The sequence below is a fragment of the Oncorhynchus gorbuscha genome, linkage group LG11 (genome assembly GCF_021184085.1).
Source record: "Oncorhynchus gorbuscha isolate QuinsamMale2020 ecotype Even-year linkage group LG11, OgorEven_v1.0, whole genome shotgun sequence".
Taxonomy (NCBI): domain Eukaryota; kingdom Metazoa; phylum Chordata; class Actinopteri; order Salmoniformes; family Salmonidae; genus Oncorhynchus; species Oncorhynchus gorbuscha.
This window is the reverse complement of record NC_060183.1, coordinates 85108419-85129292: the sequence shown is the minus strand read 5'-3', so window position 1 is coordinate 85129292 and position 20874 is coordinate 85108419. Positions and strand designations below refer to the sequence as shown.

Genomic DNA, 20874 nt, shown 5'->3' with positions numbered 1-20874 from the left:
AACACCACAACACACAACGCAGGTTAACACCACAACACGCAGGTTAACACCACAACACGCAGGTTAACACCACAACACAGGTTAACACCACAACACGCAGGTTAACACCACAACACGCAGGTTAACACCACAACACGCAGGTTAACACCACAACACAGGTTAACACCACAACTCGCAGGTTAACATCACAACACGCAGGTTAACACACGCAGGTTAACACACACGCAGGTTAACACACAACAACACGCAGGTTAACACGCAGGTTAACACCACACGCAGGTTAACACCACAACACGCAGGTTAACACCACAACACGCAGGTTAACACCACAACACGCAGGTTAACACCACAACAAAACACGCAGGTTAACAACACACAACACGCAGGTTAACACCACAACACAACACGCAGGTTAACACCACAACACGCAGGTTAACACCACAACACGCAGGTTAACACCACAACACACCACAACACGCAGGTTAACACCACAACACACCACAACACGCAGGTTAACACCACAACACGCAGGTTAACACCACACACACCACACACGCAGGTTAACACCACAACACGCAGGTTAACACCACAACACGCAGGTTAACACCACAACACACCACAACACGCAGGTTAACACCACAACACACCACAACACGCAGGTTAACACCACAACACGCAGGTTAACACCACAACACGCAGGTTAACACCACACAACACGCAGGTTAACACCACAACACAACACGCAGGTTAACACCACAACACAACACGCAGGTTAACACCACAACACGCAGGTTAACACCACAACACGCAGGTTAACACCACAACACGCAGGTTAACACCACAACACGCAGGTTAACACCACAACACGCAGGTTAACACCACAACACGCAGGTTAACACCACAACACGCAGGTTAACACCACAACACGCAGGTTAACACCACAACACAACACAGGTTAACACCACAACACGCAGGTTAACACCACAACACGCAGGTTAACACCACCACACGCAGGTTAACACCACCACACGCAGGTTAACAACACCACACGCAGGTTAACACCACCACACGCAGGTTAACACCACAACACCACACGCAGGTTAACACCACAACACCACACGCAGGTTAACACCACAACACGCAGGTTAACACCACAACACGCAGGTTAACACCACAACACGCAGGTTAACACCACAACACAGGTTAACACCACAACACGCAGGTTAACACCACAACACGCAGGTTAACACCACAACACGCAGGTTAACACCACAACACAACACGCAGGTTAACACCACAACACAACACGCAGGTTAACACCACAACACGCAGGTTAACACCACAACACGCAGGTTAACACCACAACACGCAGGTTAACACCACAACACGCAGGTTAACACCACAACACAACACGCAGGTTAACACCACAACACGCAGGTTAACACCACGAGGTTAACACAACAGGTTAACACCACAACACGCAGGTTAACACCACAACACAACACGCAGGTTAACACCACAACACAACACGCAGGTTAACACCACAACACAACACGTTAACACCACAACACAGGTTAACACCACAACACAACACGCAGGTTAACACCACAACACAGGTTAACACCACAACACGCAGGTTACCACAACACGCAGGTTAACACCACAACACGCAGGTTAACACCACAACACAACACGCAGGTTAACAACACAACACAACACGCAGGTTAACACCACAACACAACACGCAGGTTAACACCACAACACAACACGCAGGTTAACACCACAACACAACACGCAGGTTAACACCACAACACGCAGGTTAACACCACAACACGCAGGTTAACACCACAACACGCAGGTTAACACCACAACACGCAGGTTAACACCACAACACGCAGGTTAACACCACAACACGCAGGTTAACACCACAACACAACACGCAGGTTAACACCACAACACAACAGGTTAACACCACAACACGCAGGTTAACACCACAACACGCAGGTTAACACCACAACACAACACGCAGGTTAACACCACAACACAACACGCAGGTTAACAACAACAACACGCAGGTTAACACACAACACGCAGGTTAACACCACAACACAACACGCAGGTTAACACCACAACACGCAGGTTAACACCACAACACAACACGCAGGTTAACACCACAACACCACACGCAGGTTAACACCACAACACCACACGCAGGTTAACACCACACCACGACACGCAGGTTAACACCACACCACAACACGCAGGTTAACACCACAACACGCAGGTCAACACCACAACACGCAGGTTAACACCACAACACGCAGGTTAACACCACAACACAACACGCAGGTTAACACCACAACACAACACGCAGGTTAACACCACAACACAACACGCAGGTTAACACCACAACACGCAGGTTAACACCACAACACAACATGCAGGTTAACACCACAACACGCAGGTTAACACCACAACTCGCAGGGTAACACCACAACACAACACGCAGGTTAACAACACAACACGCAGGTTAACACCACAACACGCAGGGTAGAGCCTTGTCCACCACTGTTACAATATTAGACTAACTGACGTTTGAAAGACGTTGATTGGATGCTCCTTAAAACTTTATTTAATTTACGAGAGAGTGATATTTACAGTATTGTCCTACCTCCCATGCTAACATACTGTATAGAGCCCTGCATCAATGTTAACTCCCATGCTAACATACTATATAGAGCCCTGCATCAATGTTAACTCCCATGCTAACATACTATATAGAGCCCTGCATCAATGTTAACTCCCATGCTAACATACTATATAGAGCCCTGCATCAATGTTAACTCCCATGCTAACATACTATATAGAGCCCTGCATCAATGTTAACTCCCATGCTAACATACTATATAGAGCCCTGCATCAATGTTAACTCCCATGCTAACATACTATATAGAGCCCTGCATCAATGTTAACTCCCATGCTAACATACTATATAGAGCCCTGCATCAATGTTAACTCCCATGCTAACATACTATATAGAGCCCTGCATCAATGTTAAGCCTGAGCTGTTCCCATGCCAGTGACCTTCAGGCCAGGCCCGAATTATTATGCCTAATTTAAGGCCCGGCCCGAAACCACAAACTTCCTCTGCTAGTCAGTCACTCCCTGAACCTTCCGTGTAAATACGATTTCCCATCTTCTCAAATGTATCTCTGGCTCTGCTCAACGACGAATAGACTTGACAGAGTACTTTGCTGTTGGCTACTTTTTGGTCTAAACTCCGACAACTCAAGGAACATTTTTTTTTTCCTAAACAAATCATCTTTCCTGTCTTATATTTGACAAGGTTGAAGCACTTCTGACACCACGTTATGATCAGTCAGACTTTACTGCAGCAGCAGAGCACGAACAAATGGCTTCAAATGTAATCAATTGAATTCTACCCAAGTCCTAACCATACCTCAGGCATTGATGAAAAACAGCCCCTACCCGGTCCTAACCCGATAACGTCTGGGCCCATCGGGCTCTGGTAGAAGAGCTCTACTAACATACCTTGGCAGAGAGGAAGGAGTTTAAGTGTTCGTTGAACGACAGGACAGGATGGTCAGCCACTCTCTTCAGGAACTTATCCAGAGCTTTCCTCCTCGTCTCAACAAACTCCTCAGAGAACCGGTCCACCACGCCCTTCATCACAAACTTCTCAGGGAGGGGCTGGAGGTGGCAGAGAGAGCACAAGATAGATCGAGGAAGACAGGAGAGAGTGAGACAGAGCGAAAGAGAGCGAGACAGAGCGAAAGAGAGCGAGACAGAGCGAAAGAGAGCGAGACAGAGCGAAAGAGAGCGAGACAGAGCGAGACAGAGCGAAAGAGAGCGAGACAGAGCGAGACAGGAGAGAGAGAGCGAGAGAGAGCGAGACAGGAGAGCGAGAGCGAGACAGGAGAGCGAGAGCGAGACAGGAGAGCGAGAGCGAGACAGGAGAGCGAGAGCGAGACAGGAGAGCGAGAGCGAGACAGGAGAGCGAGAGCGAGACAGGAGAGCGAGAGCGAGACAGGAGAGCGAGAGCGAGACAGGAGAGCGAGAGCGAGACAGGAGAGAGAGAGCGAGACAGGAGAGAGAGAGCGAGACAGGAGAGAGAGAGCGAGACAGAGAGAGAGAGCGAGACAGGAGAGAGAGAGCGAGACAGGAGAGAGAGAGCGAGACAGGAGAGAGAGAGCGAGACAGGAGAGAGAGAGCGAGACAGGAGAGAGAGAGCGAGACAGGAGAGAGAGAGCGAGACAGGAGAGAGAGAGCGAGACAGGAGAGAGAGAGCGAGACAGGAGAGAGAGAGCGAGACAGGAGAGAGAGAGCGAGACAGGAGAGAGAGAGCGAGACAGGAGAGAGAGAGCGAGACAGGAGAGAGAGAGCGAGACAGGAGAGAGAGAGCGAGACAGGAGAGAGAGAGCGAGACAGGAGAGAGAGAGACGAGACAGGAGAGAGAGAGCGAGACAGGAGAGAGAGAGCGAGACAGAGAGAGAGAGCGAGACAGGAGAGAGAGAGCGAGACAGGAGAGAGAGAGCGAGACAGGAGAGAGAGAGCGAGACAGGAGAGAGAGAGCGAGACAGGAGAGAGAGAGCGAGACAGGAGAGAGAGAGCGAGACAGGAGAGAGAGAGCGAGACAGGAGAGAGAGAGCGAGACAGGAGAGAGAGAGCGAGACAGGAGAGAGAGAGCGAGACAGGAGAGAGAGAGCGAGAGAAATTGAGATTGGGGGGGACAGAGAGAGAGAGTGTAAACATATAAATGATCAAATACAAATCTTAGAATCAACTATTAAAGACTTCCAGAACCTGCTGGATTCTCCAATTACATTGAATGAACTACAGGACAAAATACAAACCCTCCAACCCAAAAGGCCTGTGGTGTTGATGGTATCCTTAATGAAATGATAAAATATACGGACCACAAATTCCAATTGGCGGAACTAAAACTCTTTAACATCATCCTCCACTCTGGCATCTTCCCCAATATTTGGAACCAAGGACTGATCACCTCACTCCTCAAAAGTGGAGACAAATTTGACCCCAATAATTACCGTGGGATATGCGTCAACAGCAACCTTGGGAAAATCCTCTGCATTATCATTAACAACAGACTCGTACATTTCCTCAGTGAAAACAATGTACTGAGCAAATGTCAAATTAGATTTTTATCAAACTACATTACGACAGACCATGTATTCACCCTGCACACCCTAATTGACAACCAAACAAACCAAAACAAAGGAAAAGTCTTCTCATGCTTTTTTTGATTTCTAAAAAGCTTTTCACTCAAAACTCAATGTTGGGGAAAAAAACCTACAACATTATTCAATTGGCATAAAAAAACACACATTTCTTCCCACAGGGCCGAAGTGTGAGACAGGGATGCAGCTTAAGCCCCACCCTCTTCAACATATATCAACGAATTGGCACGGGCACTAGAACGGTCTGCAGCACCCGGCCTCATCCTACTAGAATCTGAAGTCAAATGTCTACTGTTTGCTGATGATCTGGTGCTTCTGTCCCCAACCAAGGAGGGCCTACAGCAGCATCTAGATCTTCTGCACAGATTCAGCCAGACCTGTGAGCATAGCCTTGCTACTGAGAAAGGCTGTCGTAGGCAGACCTGGCTCTCAAGAGAAGACAGGCTTTGTGCACACTGCCCACAAAATGAGGTGGAAACTGAGCTGCACTTGCTAACCTCCTGCCAAATGTATGACCATATTAGAGACACATATTTCCCTCTATTGTATGACCATAGAGACACATATTTCCCTCAGATTACACAGACCCACAAAGAATTTGAAAACAAATTCAATTTTGATAAACTCCCATATCTACTGGGTGAAATACCACAGTGTGCCGTCACAGCAGCAAGATGTGTGACCTGTTGCCACGAGAAAAGGGCAACCAGTGAAGAACAAACACCATTGTAAATACAACCCATATTTATGTTTATTTATTTTCCCTTTTGTACTTAAAGCATTTGCACATCATTATAACACTGTATGTATATATATATATATATAATATGACATTTGTAAAGTCTTTATTCTTTTGTGAGTGTAAAGTTTACTGTTCATTTTTATTGTTTATTTCACTTCTGTTTATTATCTAGTTCATTTTCTTTGACAATGTTGACACATGTTTCTGATGAATTGAAACTGAAATTTAATTGAGTGAGAGTGTCAAAGATCTGTGTTGCCATCGGCCAAAGACGAGATGTGTAGTCTAGGGTCAGGGGTTAAGGGTTACCTACTGGTATGAGATGTGTAGTCTAGGGTCAGGGGTTAAGGGTTACCTACTGGTATGAGATGTGTAGTCTAGGGTTAAGGGTTACCTACTGGTATGAGATGTGTAGTCTAGGGTCAGGGGTTAAGGGTTACCTACTGGTATGAGATGTGTAGTCTAGGGTCAGGGGTTAAGAGTTACCTACTGGTATGAGATGTGTAGTCTAGGGTTAAGGGTTACCTACTGGTATGAGATGTGTAGTCTAGGGTCAGGGGTTAAGGGTTACCTACTGGTATGAGATGTGTAGTCTAGGGTCAGGGGTTAAGGGTTACCTACTGGTATGAGATGTGTAGTCTAGGGTTAAGGGTTACCTACTGGTATGAGATGTGTAGTCTAGGGTCAGGGGTTAAGGGTTACCTACTGGTATGAGATGTGTAGTCTAGGGTCAGGGGTTAAGGTTACCTACTGGTATGAGGTTAGTCTAGGGGGTTACCTACTGGTATGAGATGTGTAGTCTAGGGTCAGGGGTTAAGGGTTACCTACTGGTATGAGATGTGTAGTCTAGGGTCAGGGGTTAAGGGTTACCTACTGGTATGAGATGTGTAGTCTAGGGTCAGGGGTTAAGGGTCACCTACTGGTATGAGATGTGTAGTCTAGGGTCAGGGGTTAAGGGTTACCTACTGGTATGAGATGTGTAGTCTAGGGTCAGGGGTTAAGGGTTACCTACTGGTATGAGATGTGTAGTCTAGGGTCAGGGGTTAAGGGTTACCTACTGGTATGAGATGTGTAGTCTAGGGTCAGGGGTTACCTACTGGTATGAGATGTGTAGTCTAGGGTCAGGGGTTAAGGGTTACCTACTGGTATGAGATGTGTAGTCTAGGGTTAAGGGTTACCTACTGGTATGAGATGTGTAGTCTAGGGTCAGGGGTTAAGAGTTACCTACTGGTATGAGATGTGTAGTCTAGGGTTAAGGGTTACCTACTGGTATGAGATGTGTAGTCTAGGGTCAGGGGTTAAGGGTTACCTACTGGTATGAGATGTGTAGTCTAGGGTCAGGGGTTAAGGGTTACCTACTGGTATGAGATGTGTAGTCTAGGGTCAGGGGTTAAGGGTTACCTACTGGTATGAGATGTGTAGTCTAGGGTCAGGGGTTAAGGGTTACCTACTGGTATGAGATGTGTAGTCTAGGGTCAGGGGTTACCTACTGGTATGAGATGTGTAGTCTAGGGTCAGGGGTTACCTACTGGTATGAGATGTGTAGTCTAGGGTCAGGGGTTAAGGGTTACCTACTGGTATGAGATGTGTAGTCTAGGGTTAAGGGTTACCTACTGGTATGAGATGTGTAGTCTAGGGTCAGGGGGGGTTACTGGTATGAGGTTAGTCCTACTGGTATGAGATGTGTAGTCTAGGGTCAGGGGTTAAGGGTTACCTACTGGTATGAGATGTGTAGTCTAGGGTCAGGGGTTAAGGGTTACCTACTGGTATGAGATGTGTAGTCTAGGGTCAGGGGTTAAGGGTTACCTACTGGTATGAGATGTGTAGGCTGACTATCCTCCAACTTGGTCCTGAGCCAATCAAAGTCCTGGTAGCGTCTCCTCACGGTGTACTCTGGTAGGTCAAACTCCACCCGCGTTGTCTGGAGAGAGAGAGAGAGACATGGAGGGTTACACTGTGTTACCTAGCCTCAGAGTACTGAGGTAGGTCAAACTCCACCAGTCTGGAGTAGGTATTCCCAAACTGGGGTACACACAATGCCGTCGGGGGTACGCCAAATACAAATGTGATTCACATTTTCAAAAGAATACTATAAATATATTAAACTTTTTAATTTTTTTACTTTTTTTTCCCCTTCACATTTTTTCAAACAGTCCATTTATATTTTCCATTTTTGGGTTAGGCTTTTTCCTCTCAGCCTCGTTTCACTGCCAAAAATACAATGAAACCATCTAGTGTTCAGTCAAATAACAACACAATGTCATATACAGGCGGCCTGGTCAAATAATTAACATCCAATCACATTAACCGTTACTCATCCAATCACATGGACCGTTACTCATCCAATCACATGGACCGTTACTCATCCAATCACATGGACCGTTACTCATCCAATCACATGGACCGTTACTCATCCAATCACATGGACCGTTACTCATCCAATCACATGGACCGTTACTCATCCAATCACATGGACCGTTACTCATCCAATCATGGACATTCCAATCACATGGACCGTTACTCATCCAATCACATGGGTTACTCATCCAATTCCACTCATCCAATCACATGGACCGTTACTCATCCAATCACATGGACCGTTACTCATCCAATCACATGGACCGTTACTCATCCAATCACATGGCTGCTCAATGAATGGGGTCTCATCCAATCTGATGGAGCAAAAAGTTACTCATCCAATCACATTAAGGGAGACATAACGGGGGAGCTGCTGCTGGTGAAGGGGTCTGTACTGATGGAGCAAAAGCCACGCAGGGAGACAGTTGCTCCAGTTGCTCCAGAGGCCACTCGGGTACAGTACACTGCAGCAACCACGAGAGGCTCTTGCTGCCAAGGGAATACCTGACAGATTGAAAGACATTTTGGACACTACAGTGAAAATGGTTAACTTTGTTAAAGCAAGGCCCCTGAACTCTCGTTTATTTTCTGCACTGTGCAATGATATGGGCAGTGACCATGTAACGCTTTTACAATGTACAGAAGTGCGCTGGTTATCAAGGAGTATTGACACATATAGTTTTAAATTGAGAGACGAGATTAAAGTTTTCACTTGCCTGACCGCTTGACGAGTTTCTCACACGACTGGCCTATCTGGGGGATGTTTTTTCTCACCTGAAAGGTCTGAATCTAGGACAGGGACTCACCGCAACTATAAACTGGATTCAGTCTATCACAGTGCCATCCGTTTTGTTACCAAATCACCTCATACCACTCACCACGGCGACCTGTATGCTCTCGTCGGCTGGCCCTGCTACATATTCGTCGCCAGACCCACTGGCTGCAAGTCATCTATACGTCTCTGCTAGGTAAAGCCCCGCCTTCTCAGCTCACTGGTCACGATAACAACACCCACCCGTAGCACGCGCTACATCTTACTGGTCATCCCCAAAGCCAACAAGCCTGCTTGTAATATAAGCATGGATCAGGCTCCCTGTATCAGCCTGAGAGAGAAACAGCTGCACCGTGGCAATGTTCCTCAGGTGGTAAAAAGCTATTTTGGTCACATTCCTAACGTGTGATTCAAAATGTAGTTCAGAATCGAAAATAACAACTAGGTTTTTTACCTGGTGTTTTATCTTTATTGCCCGTGAATAAAAATGCGCGTCAAGATTCTCTCTGTGCTTTGGCTCTAACAATAAGTACCTCTGTATTGTCTTGATTTAGCTGTTGGAAGTTGAGCCACCCATTTAAAATCACTAATACAGTCGAATAATTTATCCGTGGAGCTAAAATCCTCTGGCGACAGAGAGATGTAAAGTTGTGTATCTGCCTAGCAGTGAAAATCTGTGCTTTCTGATAATGATGGCACCGGGTAACATATATAACAAACTGAACAGAAACGGACCCAAAATCAAACCTTGTGGAAAGCCTCATTTGATATGTATTGAGTTATGTTCACCAAGGGTGACAAAATAACTATTGATCGGTTAAATATGTCCTAAACCAAATCAGAACTGGACCAGAGAGGCCGCACTGAAATCCAAGAATACCGTAGGACTGTCCCCGACTAAAAATACCTCTCTCCTCCCTGTGACTAGAACCCATTGTCTCTCTCTCCTCCCTGTGACTAGAACCCATTGTCTCTCTCTCCTCCCTGTGACTAGAACCCATTGTCTCTCTCCTCCCTGTGACTAGAACCCATTGTCTCTCTCTCCTCCCTGTGACTAGAACCCATTGTCTCTCTCTCCTCTCTCCTCCCTGTGACTAGAACCCATTGTCTCTCCTCCCTGTGACTAGAACCCATTGTCTCTCCTCCCTGTGACTAGAACCCATTGTCTCTCTCTCCTCCCTGTGACTAGAACCCATTGTCTCTCTCTCCTCCCTGTGACTAGAACCCATTGTCTCTCTCTCCTCTCTCCTCCCTGTGACTAGAACCCATTGTCTCTCCTCCCTGTGACTAGAACCCATTGTCTCTCCTCCCTGTGACTAGAACCCATTGTCTCTCTCTCCTCCCTGTGACTAGAACCCATTGTCTCTCTCTCCTCCCTGTGACTAGAACCCATTGTCTCTCTCTCCTCCCTGTGACTAGAACCCATTGTCTCTCTCCTCCCTGTGACTAGAACCCATTGTCTCTCTCTCCTCCCTGTGACTAGAACCCATTGTCTCTCCTCTCTCCTCCCTGTGACTAGAACCCATTGTCTCTCTCCTCCCTGTGACTAGAACCCATTGTCTCTCTCCTCCCTGTGACTAGAACCCATTGTCTCTCTCCTCCCTGTGACTAGAACCCATTGTCTCTCTCCTCCCTGTGACTAGAACCCATTGTCTCTCTCCTCCCTGTGACTAGAACCCATTGTCTCTCTCTCCTCCCTGTGACTAGAACCCATTGTCTCTCTCCTCCCTGTGACTAGAACCCATTGTCTCCCTGTGACTAGAACCCATTGTCTCCTCCCTGTGACTAGAACCCATTGTCTCTCTCTCCTCCCTGTGACTAGAACCCATTGTCTCTCTCTCCTCCCTGTGACTAGAACCCATTGTCTCTCTCCTCCCTGTGACTAGAACCCATTGTCTCTCTTCCCTGTGACTAGAACCCATCGTCTCTCCTCCCTGTGACTAGAACCCATTGTCTCTCCTCCCTGTGACTAGAACCCATTGTCTCTCCTCCCTGTGACTAGAACCCATTGTCTCTCTCCTCCCTGTGACTAGAACCCATTGTCTCTCTCCTCCCTGTGACTAGAACCCATTGTCTCTCTCCTCCCTGTGACTAGAACCCATTGTCTCTCTCCTCCCTGTGACTAGAACCCATTGTCTCTCTTCCCTGTGACTAGAACCCATTGTCTCTCTCCTCCCTGTGACTAGAACCCATTGTCTCTCTTCCCTGTGACTAGAACCCATTGTCTCTCTTCCCTGTGACTAGAACCCATTGTCTCTCTCTCCTCCCTGTGACTAGAACCCATTGTCTCTCTTCCCTGTGACTAGAACCCATTGTCTCTCTCCTCCCTGTGACTAGAACCCATTGTCTCTCTTCCCTGTGACTAGAACCCATTGTCTCTCTCCTCCCTGTGACTAGAACCCATTGTCTCTCTCTCCTCCCTGTGACTAGAACCCATTGTCTCTCTCCTCCCTGTGACTAGAACCCATCGTCTCTCTTCCCTGTGACTAGAACCCATTGTCTCTCTCTCCTCCCTGTGACTAGAACCCATTGTCTCTCTCCTCCCTGTGACTAGAACCCATTGTCTCTCTCTCCTCCCTGTGACTAGAACCCATTGTCTCTCTTCCCTGTGACTAGAACCCATTGTCTCTCTTCCCTGTGACTAGAACCCATTGTCTCTCTCCTCCCTGTGACTAGAACCCATTGTCTCTCTCCTCCCTGTGACTAGAACCCATTGTCTCTCCTCCCTGTGACTAGAACCCATTGTCTCTCTCCTCCCTGTGACTAGAACCCATTGTCTCTCTCCTCCCTGTGACTAGAACCCATTGTCTCTCTCCTCCCTGTGACTAGAACCCATCGTCTCTCTTCCCTGTGACTAGAACCCATTGTCTCTCTCTCCTCCCTGTGACTAGAACCCATCGTCTCTCTTCCCTGTGACTAGAACCCATTGTCTCTGTGACTAGAACCCATTGTCCTCCCTGTGACTAGAACCCATTGTCTCTCTCTCCTCCCTGTGACTAGAACCCATTGTCTCTCTTCCCTGTGACTAGAACCCATTGTCTCTCTCCTCCCTGTGACTAGAACCCATTGTCTCTCTCCTCCCTGTGACTAGAACCCATTGTCTCTCCTCCCTGTGACTAGAACCCATTGTCTCTCCTCCCTGTGACTAGAACCCATTGTCTCTCCTCCCTGTGACTAGAACCCATTGTCTCTCTCTCCTCTCTCCTCCCTGTGACTAGAACCCATTGTCTCTCTCCTCCCTGTGACTAGAACCCATTGTCTCTCTCTCCTCCCTGTGACTAGAACCCATTGTCTCTCTCCTCCCTGTGACTAGAACCCATTGTCTCTCTCCTCCCTGTGACTAGAACCCATTGTCTCTCTCCTCCCTGTGACTAGAACCCATTGTCTCTCTCCTCCCTGTGACTAGAACCCATTGTCTCTCTCCTCCCTGTGACTAGAACCCATTGTCTCTCTCTCCTCCCTGTGACTAGAACCCATTGTCTCTCTCTCCTCCCTGTGACTAGAACCCATTGTCTCTCTCTCCTCCCTGTGACTAGAACCCATTGTCTCTCTCCTCCCTGTGACTAGAACCCATTGTCTCTCTCTCCTCCCTGTGACTAGAACCCATTGTCTCTCTCTCCTCCCTGTGACTAGAACCCATTGTCTCTCTCCTCCCTGTGACTAGAACCCATTGTCTCTCTCCTCCCTGTGACTAGAACCCATTGTCTCTCTTCCCTGTGACTAGAACCCATTGTCTCTCTTCCCTGTGACTAGAACCCATTGTCTCTCTCCTCCCTGTGACTAGAACCCATTGTCTCTCTCCTCCCTGTGACTAATAATAATAATAATAATAACCCATTGTCTCTCTTCCCTGTGACTAGAACCCATTGTCTCTCTTCCCTGTGACTAGAACCCATTGTCTCTCTTCCCTGTGACTAGAACCCATTGTCTCTCTCCTCCCTGTGACTAGAACCCATTGTCTCTCTCCTCCCTGTGACTAGAACCCATTGTCTCTCTTCCCTGTGACTAGAACCCATTGTCTCTCTCCTCCCTGTGACTAGAACCCATTGTCTCTCTCTCCTCCCTGTGACTAGAACCCATTGTCTCTCTCTCCTCCCTGTGACTAGAACCCATTGTCTCTCTCTCCTCCCTGTGACTAGAACCCATTGTCTCTCTCTCCTCCCTGTGACTAGAACCCATTGTCTCTCTCTCCTCCCTGTGACTAGAACCCATTGTCTCTCTCTCCTCCCTGTGACTGTGACTAGAACCCATTGTCTCTCTCTCCTCCCTGTGACTAGAACCCATTGTCTCTCTCCTCCCTGTGACTAGAACCCATTGTCTCTCTCTCCTCCCTGTGACTGTGTGACTAGAACCCATTGTCTCTCTCTCCTCCCTGTGACTAGAACCCATTGTCTCTCTCTCCTCCCTGTGACTAGAACCCATTGTCTCTCTCTCCTCCCTGTGACTAGAACCCATTGTCTCTCTCTCCTTCCTGTGACTAGAACCCATTGTCTCTCTGTCCTCCCTGTGACTAGAACCCATTGTCTCTCTCCTCCCTGTGACTAGAACCCATTGTCTCTCTCCTCCCTGTGACTAGAACCCATTGTCTCTCTCTCCTCCATGTGACTGTGTGACTAGAACCCATTGTCTCTCTCTTCCCTGTGACTGTGTGACTAGAACCCATTGTCTCTCTGTCCTCCCTGTGACTGTGTGACTAGAACACATTGTCTCTCTGTCCTCCATGTGACTAGAACCCATTGTCTCTCTCTCCTCCCTGTGACTGTGACTAGAACCCATTGTCTCTCTCTCCTCCCTGTGACTGTGACTAGAACCCATTGTCTCTCTCTTCCCTGTGACTAGAACCCATTGTCTCTCTCTCCTCCCTGTGACTGTGACTAGAACCCATTGTCTCTCTCTTCCCTGTGACTAGAACCCATTGTCTCTCCTCCATGTGACTAGAACCCATTGTCTCTCTCTTCCCTGTGACTAGAACTCATTGTCTCTCTCCTCCCTGTGACTAGAACCCATTGTCTCTCTCACATCCCTGTGACTGTGACTAGAACCAATTGTCTCTCTCTCCTCCCTGTGACTAGAACCAATTGTCTCTCTCTCCTCCCTGTGACTAGAACCAATTGTCTCTCTCTCCTCCCTGGGACTAGAACCCATTGTCTCTCTCTCCTCCCTGGGACTAGAACCCATTGTCTCTCTCTCCTCCCTGTGACTAGAACCCATTGTCTCTCTCTCCTCTCTCCTCCCTGTGACTAGAACCCATTGTCTCTCTCTCCTCCCTGTGACTGTGACTAGAACCCATTGTCTCTCTCTCTTCCCTGGGACTAGAACCCATTGTCTCTCTCTCCTCCCTGTGACTAGAACCCATTGTCTCTCTCTCCTCCCTGTGACTAGAACCCATCGTCTCTCTCTCCTCCCTGTGACTGTGACTAGAACCCATCGTCTCTCTCTTCCCTGGGACTAGAACCCATTGTCTCTCTCTCCTCCCTGTGACTAGAACCCATTGTCTCTCTCCTCCCTGTGACTAGAACCCATTGTCTCTCTCTCCTCCCTGTGACTGTGACTAGAACCCATTGTCTCTCTTCCCTGTGACTAGAACCCATTGTCTCTCTCTCCTCCATGTGACTAGAACCCATTGTCTCTCTCTTCCCTGTGACTAGAACCCATTGTCTCTCTCCTCCCTGTGACTAGAACCCATTGTCTCTCTCCTCCCTGTGACTAGAACCCATTGTCTCTCTCCTCCCTGTGACTAGAACCCATTGTCTCTCTCTCCTCCCTGTGACTGTGACTGGAACCAATTGTCTCTCTCTCCTCCCTGTGACTAGAACCCATTGTCTCTCTCTCCTCCCTGTGACTAGAACCCATTGTCTCTCTCTCCTCCCTGTGACTAGAACCCATTGTCTCTCTCTCCTCTCTCCTCCCTGTGACTAGAACCCATTGTCTCTCTCCTCCCTGTGACTGTGACTAGAACCCATTGTCTCTCTCTTCCCTGTGACTAGAACCCATTCTCTCTGTCCTCCCTGTGACTGTGACTAGAACCCATTGTCTCTCTCTCCTCCCTGTGACTGTGACTAGAACCCATTGTCTCTCTCCTCCCTGTGACTAGAACCCATTGTCTCTCTCTCCTCCCTGTGACTAGAACCCATTGTCTCTCTCTCCTCTCTCCTCCCTGTGACTAGAACCCATTGTCTCGCTCTCCTCCCTGTGACTAGAACCCATTGTCTCTCTCTCCTCTCTCCTCCCTGTGACTAGAACCCATTGTCTCTCTCTCCTCCCTGTGACTAGAACCCATTGTCTCTCTCCTCCCTGTGACTAGAACCCATTGTCTCCCTCTCCTCCATGTGACTAGAACCCATTGTCTCTGTCTCCTCTCTCCTCCCTGTGACTAGAACCCATTGTCTCTCTCTCTCTCCTCCCTGTGACTAGAACCCATTGTCTCTCTCTCCTCCCTGTGACTAGAACCCATTGTCTCTCTCCTCCCTGTGACTAGAACCCATTGTCTCTCTCCTCCCTGTGACTAGAACCCATTGTCTCTCTCCTCCCTGTGACTAGAACCCATTGTCTCTCTCCTCCCTGTGACTGTGACTAGAACCCATTGTCTCTCTCCTCCCTGTGACTAGAACCCATTGTCTCTCTCCTCCCTGTGACTAGAACCCATTGTCTCCCTCTCCTCCATGTGACTGTGTGACTAGAACCCATTGTCTCTCTGTCCTCCCTGTGACTGTGTGACTAGAACACATTGTCTCTCTGTCCTCCATGTGACTAGAACCCATTGTCTCTCTCTCCTCCCCGTGACTGTGACTAGAACCCATTGTCTCTCTCTTCCCTGTGACTAGAACCCATTGTCTCTCTCTCCTCCATGTGACTAGAACCCATTGTCTCTCTCCTCCCTGTGACTGTGACTAGAACCCATTGTCTCTCTCTTCCCTGTGACTAGAACCCATTGTCTCTCTGTCCTCCCTGTGACTGTGACTAGAACCCATTGTCTCTCTCCTCCCTGTGACTAGAACCCATTGTCTCTCTCTCCTCCCTGTGACTAGAACCCATTGTCTCTCTCTCCTCCCTGTGACTGTGACTAGAACCCATTGTCTCTCTCTCCTCCCTGTGACTAGAACCCATTGTCTCTCCTCCCTGTGACTAGAACCCATTGTCTCTCTCTCCTCTCTCCTCCCTGTGACTAGAACCCATTGTCTCTCTCTCCTCCCTGTGACTAGAACCCATTGTCTCTCTCTCCTCCCTGTGACTAGAACCCATTGTCTCTCTCCTCCCTGTGACGAAAACCCATTGTCTCCCTCTCCTCCATGTGACTAGAACCCATTCTCTCTCTCCTCCATGTGACTGTGTGACTAGAACCCATTGTCTCTCTCTTCCCTGTGACTAGAACCCATTGTCTCTCTGTCCTCCCTGTGACTGTGTGACTAGAACACATTGTCTCTCTCTCCTCCCTGTGACTGTGACTAGAACCCATTGTCTCTCCTCCCTGTGACTAGAACCCATTGTCTCTCTCTCCTCCCTGTGACTAGAACCCATTGTCTCTCTCTCTCCCTGTGACTAGAACCCATTGTCTCTCTCTCCTCCATGTGACTAGAACCCATTGTCTCTCTCTCCTCCCTGTGACTAGAACCCATTGTCTCTCTCCCTCCCTGTGACTAGAACCCATTGTCTCTGTCCTCCTGTCCCTGTGACTAGAACCCATTGTCTCTCTCTCCTCCCTGTGACTAGAACCCATTGTCTCTCTCTCCTCCCTGTGACTAGAACCCATTGTCTCTCTCTCCTCCCTGTGACTAGAACCCATTGTCTCTCTCTCCTCCCTGTGACTAGAACCCATTGTCTCTCTCTCCTCCCTGTGACTAGAACCCATTGTCTCTCTCTCCTCCCTGTGACTAGAACCCATTGTCACTCTCTCCTCCCTGTGACTAGAACCCATTGTCTCGCTCTCCTCTCTCCTCCCTGTGACTAGAACCCATTGTCTCTCTCCTCCCTGTGACTAGAACCCATTGTCTCTCTCTCCTCCCTGTGACTAGAACCCATTGTCTCTCTCTCCTCCCTGTGACTAGAACCCATTGTCTCTCTCTCCTCCCTGTGACTAGAACCCATTGTCACTCTCTCCTCCCTGTGACTAGAACCCATTGTCACTCTCTCCTCCCTGTGACTAGAACCCATTGTCTCGCTCTCCTCTCTCCTCCCTGTGACTAGAACCCATTGTCTCTCTCTCCTCCCTGTGACTAGAACCCATTGTCTCTCTCTCCTCCATGTGACTGTGTGACTTGAACCCATTGTCTCTCTCTTCCCTGTGACTAGAACCCATTGTCTCTCTGTCCTCCCTGTGACTGTGTGACTAGAACACATTGTCTCTCTGTCCCTCATGTGACTAGAACCCATTGTCTCTCTCTCCTCCCTGTGACTGTGACTAGAACCCATTGTCTCTCTCTTCCCTGTGACTAGAACCCATTGTCTCTCTCCTCCCTGTGACTGTGACTAGAACCCATTGTCTCTCTCCTCCCTGTGACTAGAACCCATTTTCTCTGTCCTCCCTGTGACTGTGACTAGCACCCATTGTCTCTCTCCTCCCTGTGACTAGAACCCATTGTCTCTCTCTCCTCCCTGTGACTGTGACTAGAACCCATTGTCTCTCTCTCCTCCCTGTGACTAGAACCCATTGTCTCTCTCTCCTCCCTGTGACTAGAACCCATTGTCTCTCTCTCCTCCCTGTGACTAGAACCCATCGTCTCTCTCTCCCTGTGACTAGAACCCATTGTCTCTCTCTCCTCCCTGTGACTAGAACCCATTGTCTCTCTCTCTCCTCCCTGTGACTAGAACCCATTGTCTCTCTCTCCTCCCTGTGACTAGAACCCATTGTCTCTCTCTCTCTCCTCCCTGTGACTAGAACCCATTGTCTCTCTCTCCTCCCTGTGACTAGAACCCATTGTCTCTCTCCTCCCTGTGACGAAAACCCATTGTCTCCCTCTCCTCCATGTGACTAGAACCCATTGTCTCTCTCTCCTCCATGTGACTGTGTGACTAGAACCCATTGTCTCTCTGTCCTCCATGTGACTAGAACCCATTGTCTCTCTGTCCTCCCTGTGACTGCGACTAGAACCCATTGTCTCTCTGTCCTCCCTGCGACTAGAACCCATTGTCTCTCTCTCCTCCCTGCGACTAGAACCCATTGTCTCTCTCTCCTCCCTGCGACTAGAACCCATTGTCTCTCTCTCCTCCCTGCGACTAGAACCCATTGTCTCTCTCTCCTCCCTGTGACTAGAACCCATTGTCTCTCTCTCCTCCCTGTGACTAGAACCCATTGTCTCTCTCTCCTCCCTGTGACTAGAACCCATTGTCTCTCTCTCCTCCCCTGCGACTATAACCCATTGTAGAACCCATTGTCTCCTCTCCCTCCCTGCGACTAGAACCCATTGTCTCTCTCTCCTCCCTGCGACTAGAACCCATTGTCTCTCTCCTCCCTGCGACTAGAACCCATTGTCTCTCTCTCCTCCCTGCGACTAGAACCCATTGTCTCTCTCTCCTCCCCGCGACTAGAACCCATTGTCTCTCTCTCCTCCCCGCGACTAGAACCCATTGTCTCTCTCTCCTCCCCGCGACTAGAACCCATTGTCTCTCTCTCCTCCCCGCGACTAGAACCCATTGTCTCTCTCTCCTCCCCGCGACTAGAACCCATTGTCTCTCTCTCCTCCCCGCGACTAGAACCCATTGTCTCTCTCTCCTCCCCGCGACTAGAACCCATTGTCTCTCTCTCCTCCCCGCGACTAGAACCCATTGTCTCCCTCTCCTCCCCGCGACTAGAACCCATTGTCTCCCTCTCCTCCCCGCGACTAGAACCCATTGTCTCTCTCTCCTCCCCGCGACTAGAACCCATTGTCTCCCTCTCCTCCCCGCGACTAGAACCCATTGTGTCTCTCTCCTCCCCGTGACTAGAACCCATTGTGTGTCTCTCATCCCCGTGACTAAAACCCATTGTCTCTCTCCTCCCTGTGACTAGAACCCATTGTCTCTCTCCTCCCTGTGACTAGAACCCATTGTCTCTCTCTCCTCCCTGTGACTAGAACCCATTGTCTCTCTCTCCTCCCTGTGACTAGAACCCATTGTCTCTCTCCTCCCTGTGACTAGAACCCATTGTGTCTCTCTCCTCCCTGTGACTAGAACCCATTGTCTCTCTCCTCCCTGTGACTAGAACCCATTGTCTCTCTCTCCTCCCTGTGACTAGAACCCATCGTCTCTCTCTCCTCCCTGTGACTAGAACCCATCGTCTCTCTCTCCTCCCTGTGACTAGAACCCATCGTCTCTCTCTCCTCCCTGTGACTAGAACCCATCGTCTCTCTCTCCTCCCTGTGACTAGAACCCATCGTCTCTCTCTCCTCCCTGTGACTAGAACCCATCGTCTCTCTCTCCTCCCTGTGACTAGAACCCATCGTCTCTCTCTCCTCCCTGTGACTAGAACCCATCGTCTCTCTCTCCTCCCTGTGACTAGAACCCATAGTCTCTCTCTCCTCCCTGTGACTAGAACCCATCGTCTCTCTCTCCTCCCTGTGACTAGAACCCATTGTCTCTCTCTCCTCCCTGTGACTAGAACCCATTGTCTCTCTCTCCTCCCTGTGACTAGAACCCATTGTCTCTCTCTCCTCCCTGTGACTAGAACCCATTGTCTCTCTCTCCTCCCTGTGACTGTGACTAGAACCCATTGTCTCTCTCCTCCCTGTGACTAGAACCCATTGTCTCTCTCTCCTCCCTGTGACTAGAACCCATTGTCTCTCTCTCCTCCCTGTGACTAGAACCCATTGTCTCTCTCTCCTCCCTGTGACTAGAACCCATTGTCTCTCTCTCCTCCCTGTGACTAGAACCCATTGTCTCTCTCTCCTCCCTGTGACTAGAACCCATTGTCTCCCTCTCCTCCCTGTGACTAGAACCCATTGTCTCTCTCTCCTCCCTGTGACTAGAACCCATTGTCTCTCTCTCCTCCCTGTGACTAGAACCCATTGTCTCTCTCTCCTCCCTGTGACTAGAACCCATTGTCTCTCTCTCCTCCCTGTGACTAGAACCCATTGTCTCTCTCTCCTCCCTGTGACTAGAACCCATTGTCTCTCTCTCCTCCGTGACTAGAACCCATTGTCTCTCTCCTTCCTGTGACTAGAACCCATTGTCTCTCTCCTCCCTGCTGCAGCGACAACCACAGAACATCAACAGTGTTTATAGCGCTGTCCTTGTTGCTGAAGCTGATACATAATTACAGCCTCTTCTGTATGAAAAGATCTGTTTCCGATATCCCTCATTTGTTTAGGAAAAAAAAATTCCCCATTCCCACAACCCTTGCTCTCTTTGCGTGACACGTGTATGCATCGATAGGGCCTGACCTATACAGTATATCATAATCAAATCAATAAATTGGTTCTAACAAACTCTGAACACCATAACACGCGTGACAGCAAGATGGATGCAGAGGACCTGATAAATAAACTCGAAACGGGGGAATGTTTACTGGTTGCTCAGGAGGTAAAGGGGAAGTCTAGCGTGTGGAATAAATGTGACTCGTTGTGGAAAATACTGGAGATCAAGAAAAAGATGGTAAGAAGCGAGCGCCGCGTCCATATTATGTTTGCTGTTAGATTACAATATTGTTTTTCTGACCTTTTGGAACAATGTAAAGATTATTAAATAGATGACAAGCGTACCAGAGAGTCTGTTTTTTATATAAAACATTTATTACAGCCAAGACCGTCACTAAATGGAACGGTTTAGGCCTGTTTATTGTTTACACTAATTATTCAGTCCCTTTGGTATTT

General features: G+C 48.7%; 1 protein-coding gene across 1 annotated transcript in view; it reads right to left on the bottom strand.

Annotated features, from left to right (window-relative positions):
• LOC124047739 (sorting nexin-30-like) overlaps nt 1-20874 on the bottom strand; it is a 78831-nt gene that overhangs the window by 18823 nt on the left and 39134 nt on the right. The window contains exons 3-4 of the mRNA XM_046368044.1: nt 7772-7882; nt 3553-3711 (exon numbers count right to left, since the gene is read on the bottom strand). Of these exons, the coding sequence (XP_046224000.1) occupies nt 3553-3711; nt 7772-7882 (270 nt within the window). The remainder of the gene's footprint in view (nt 1-3552; nt 3712-7771; nt 7883-20874) is intronic.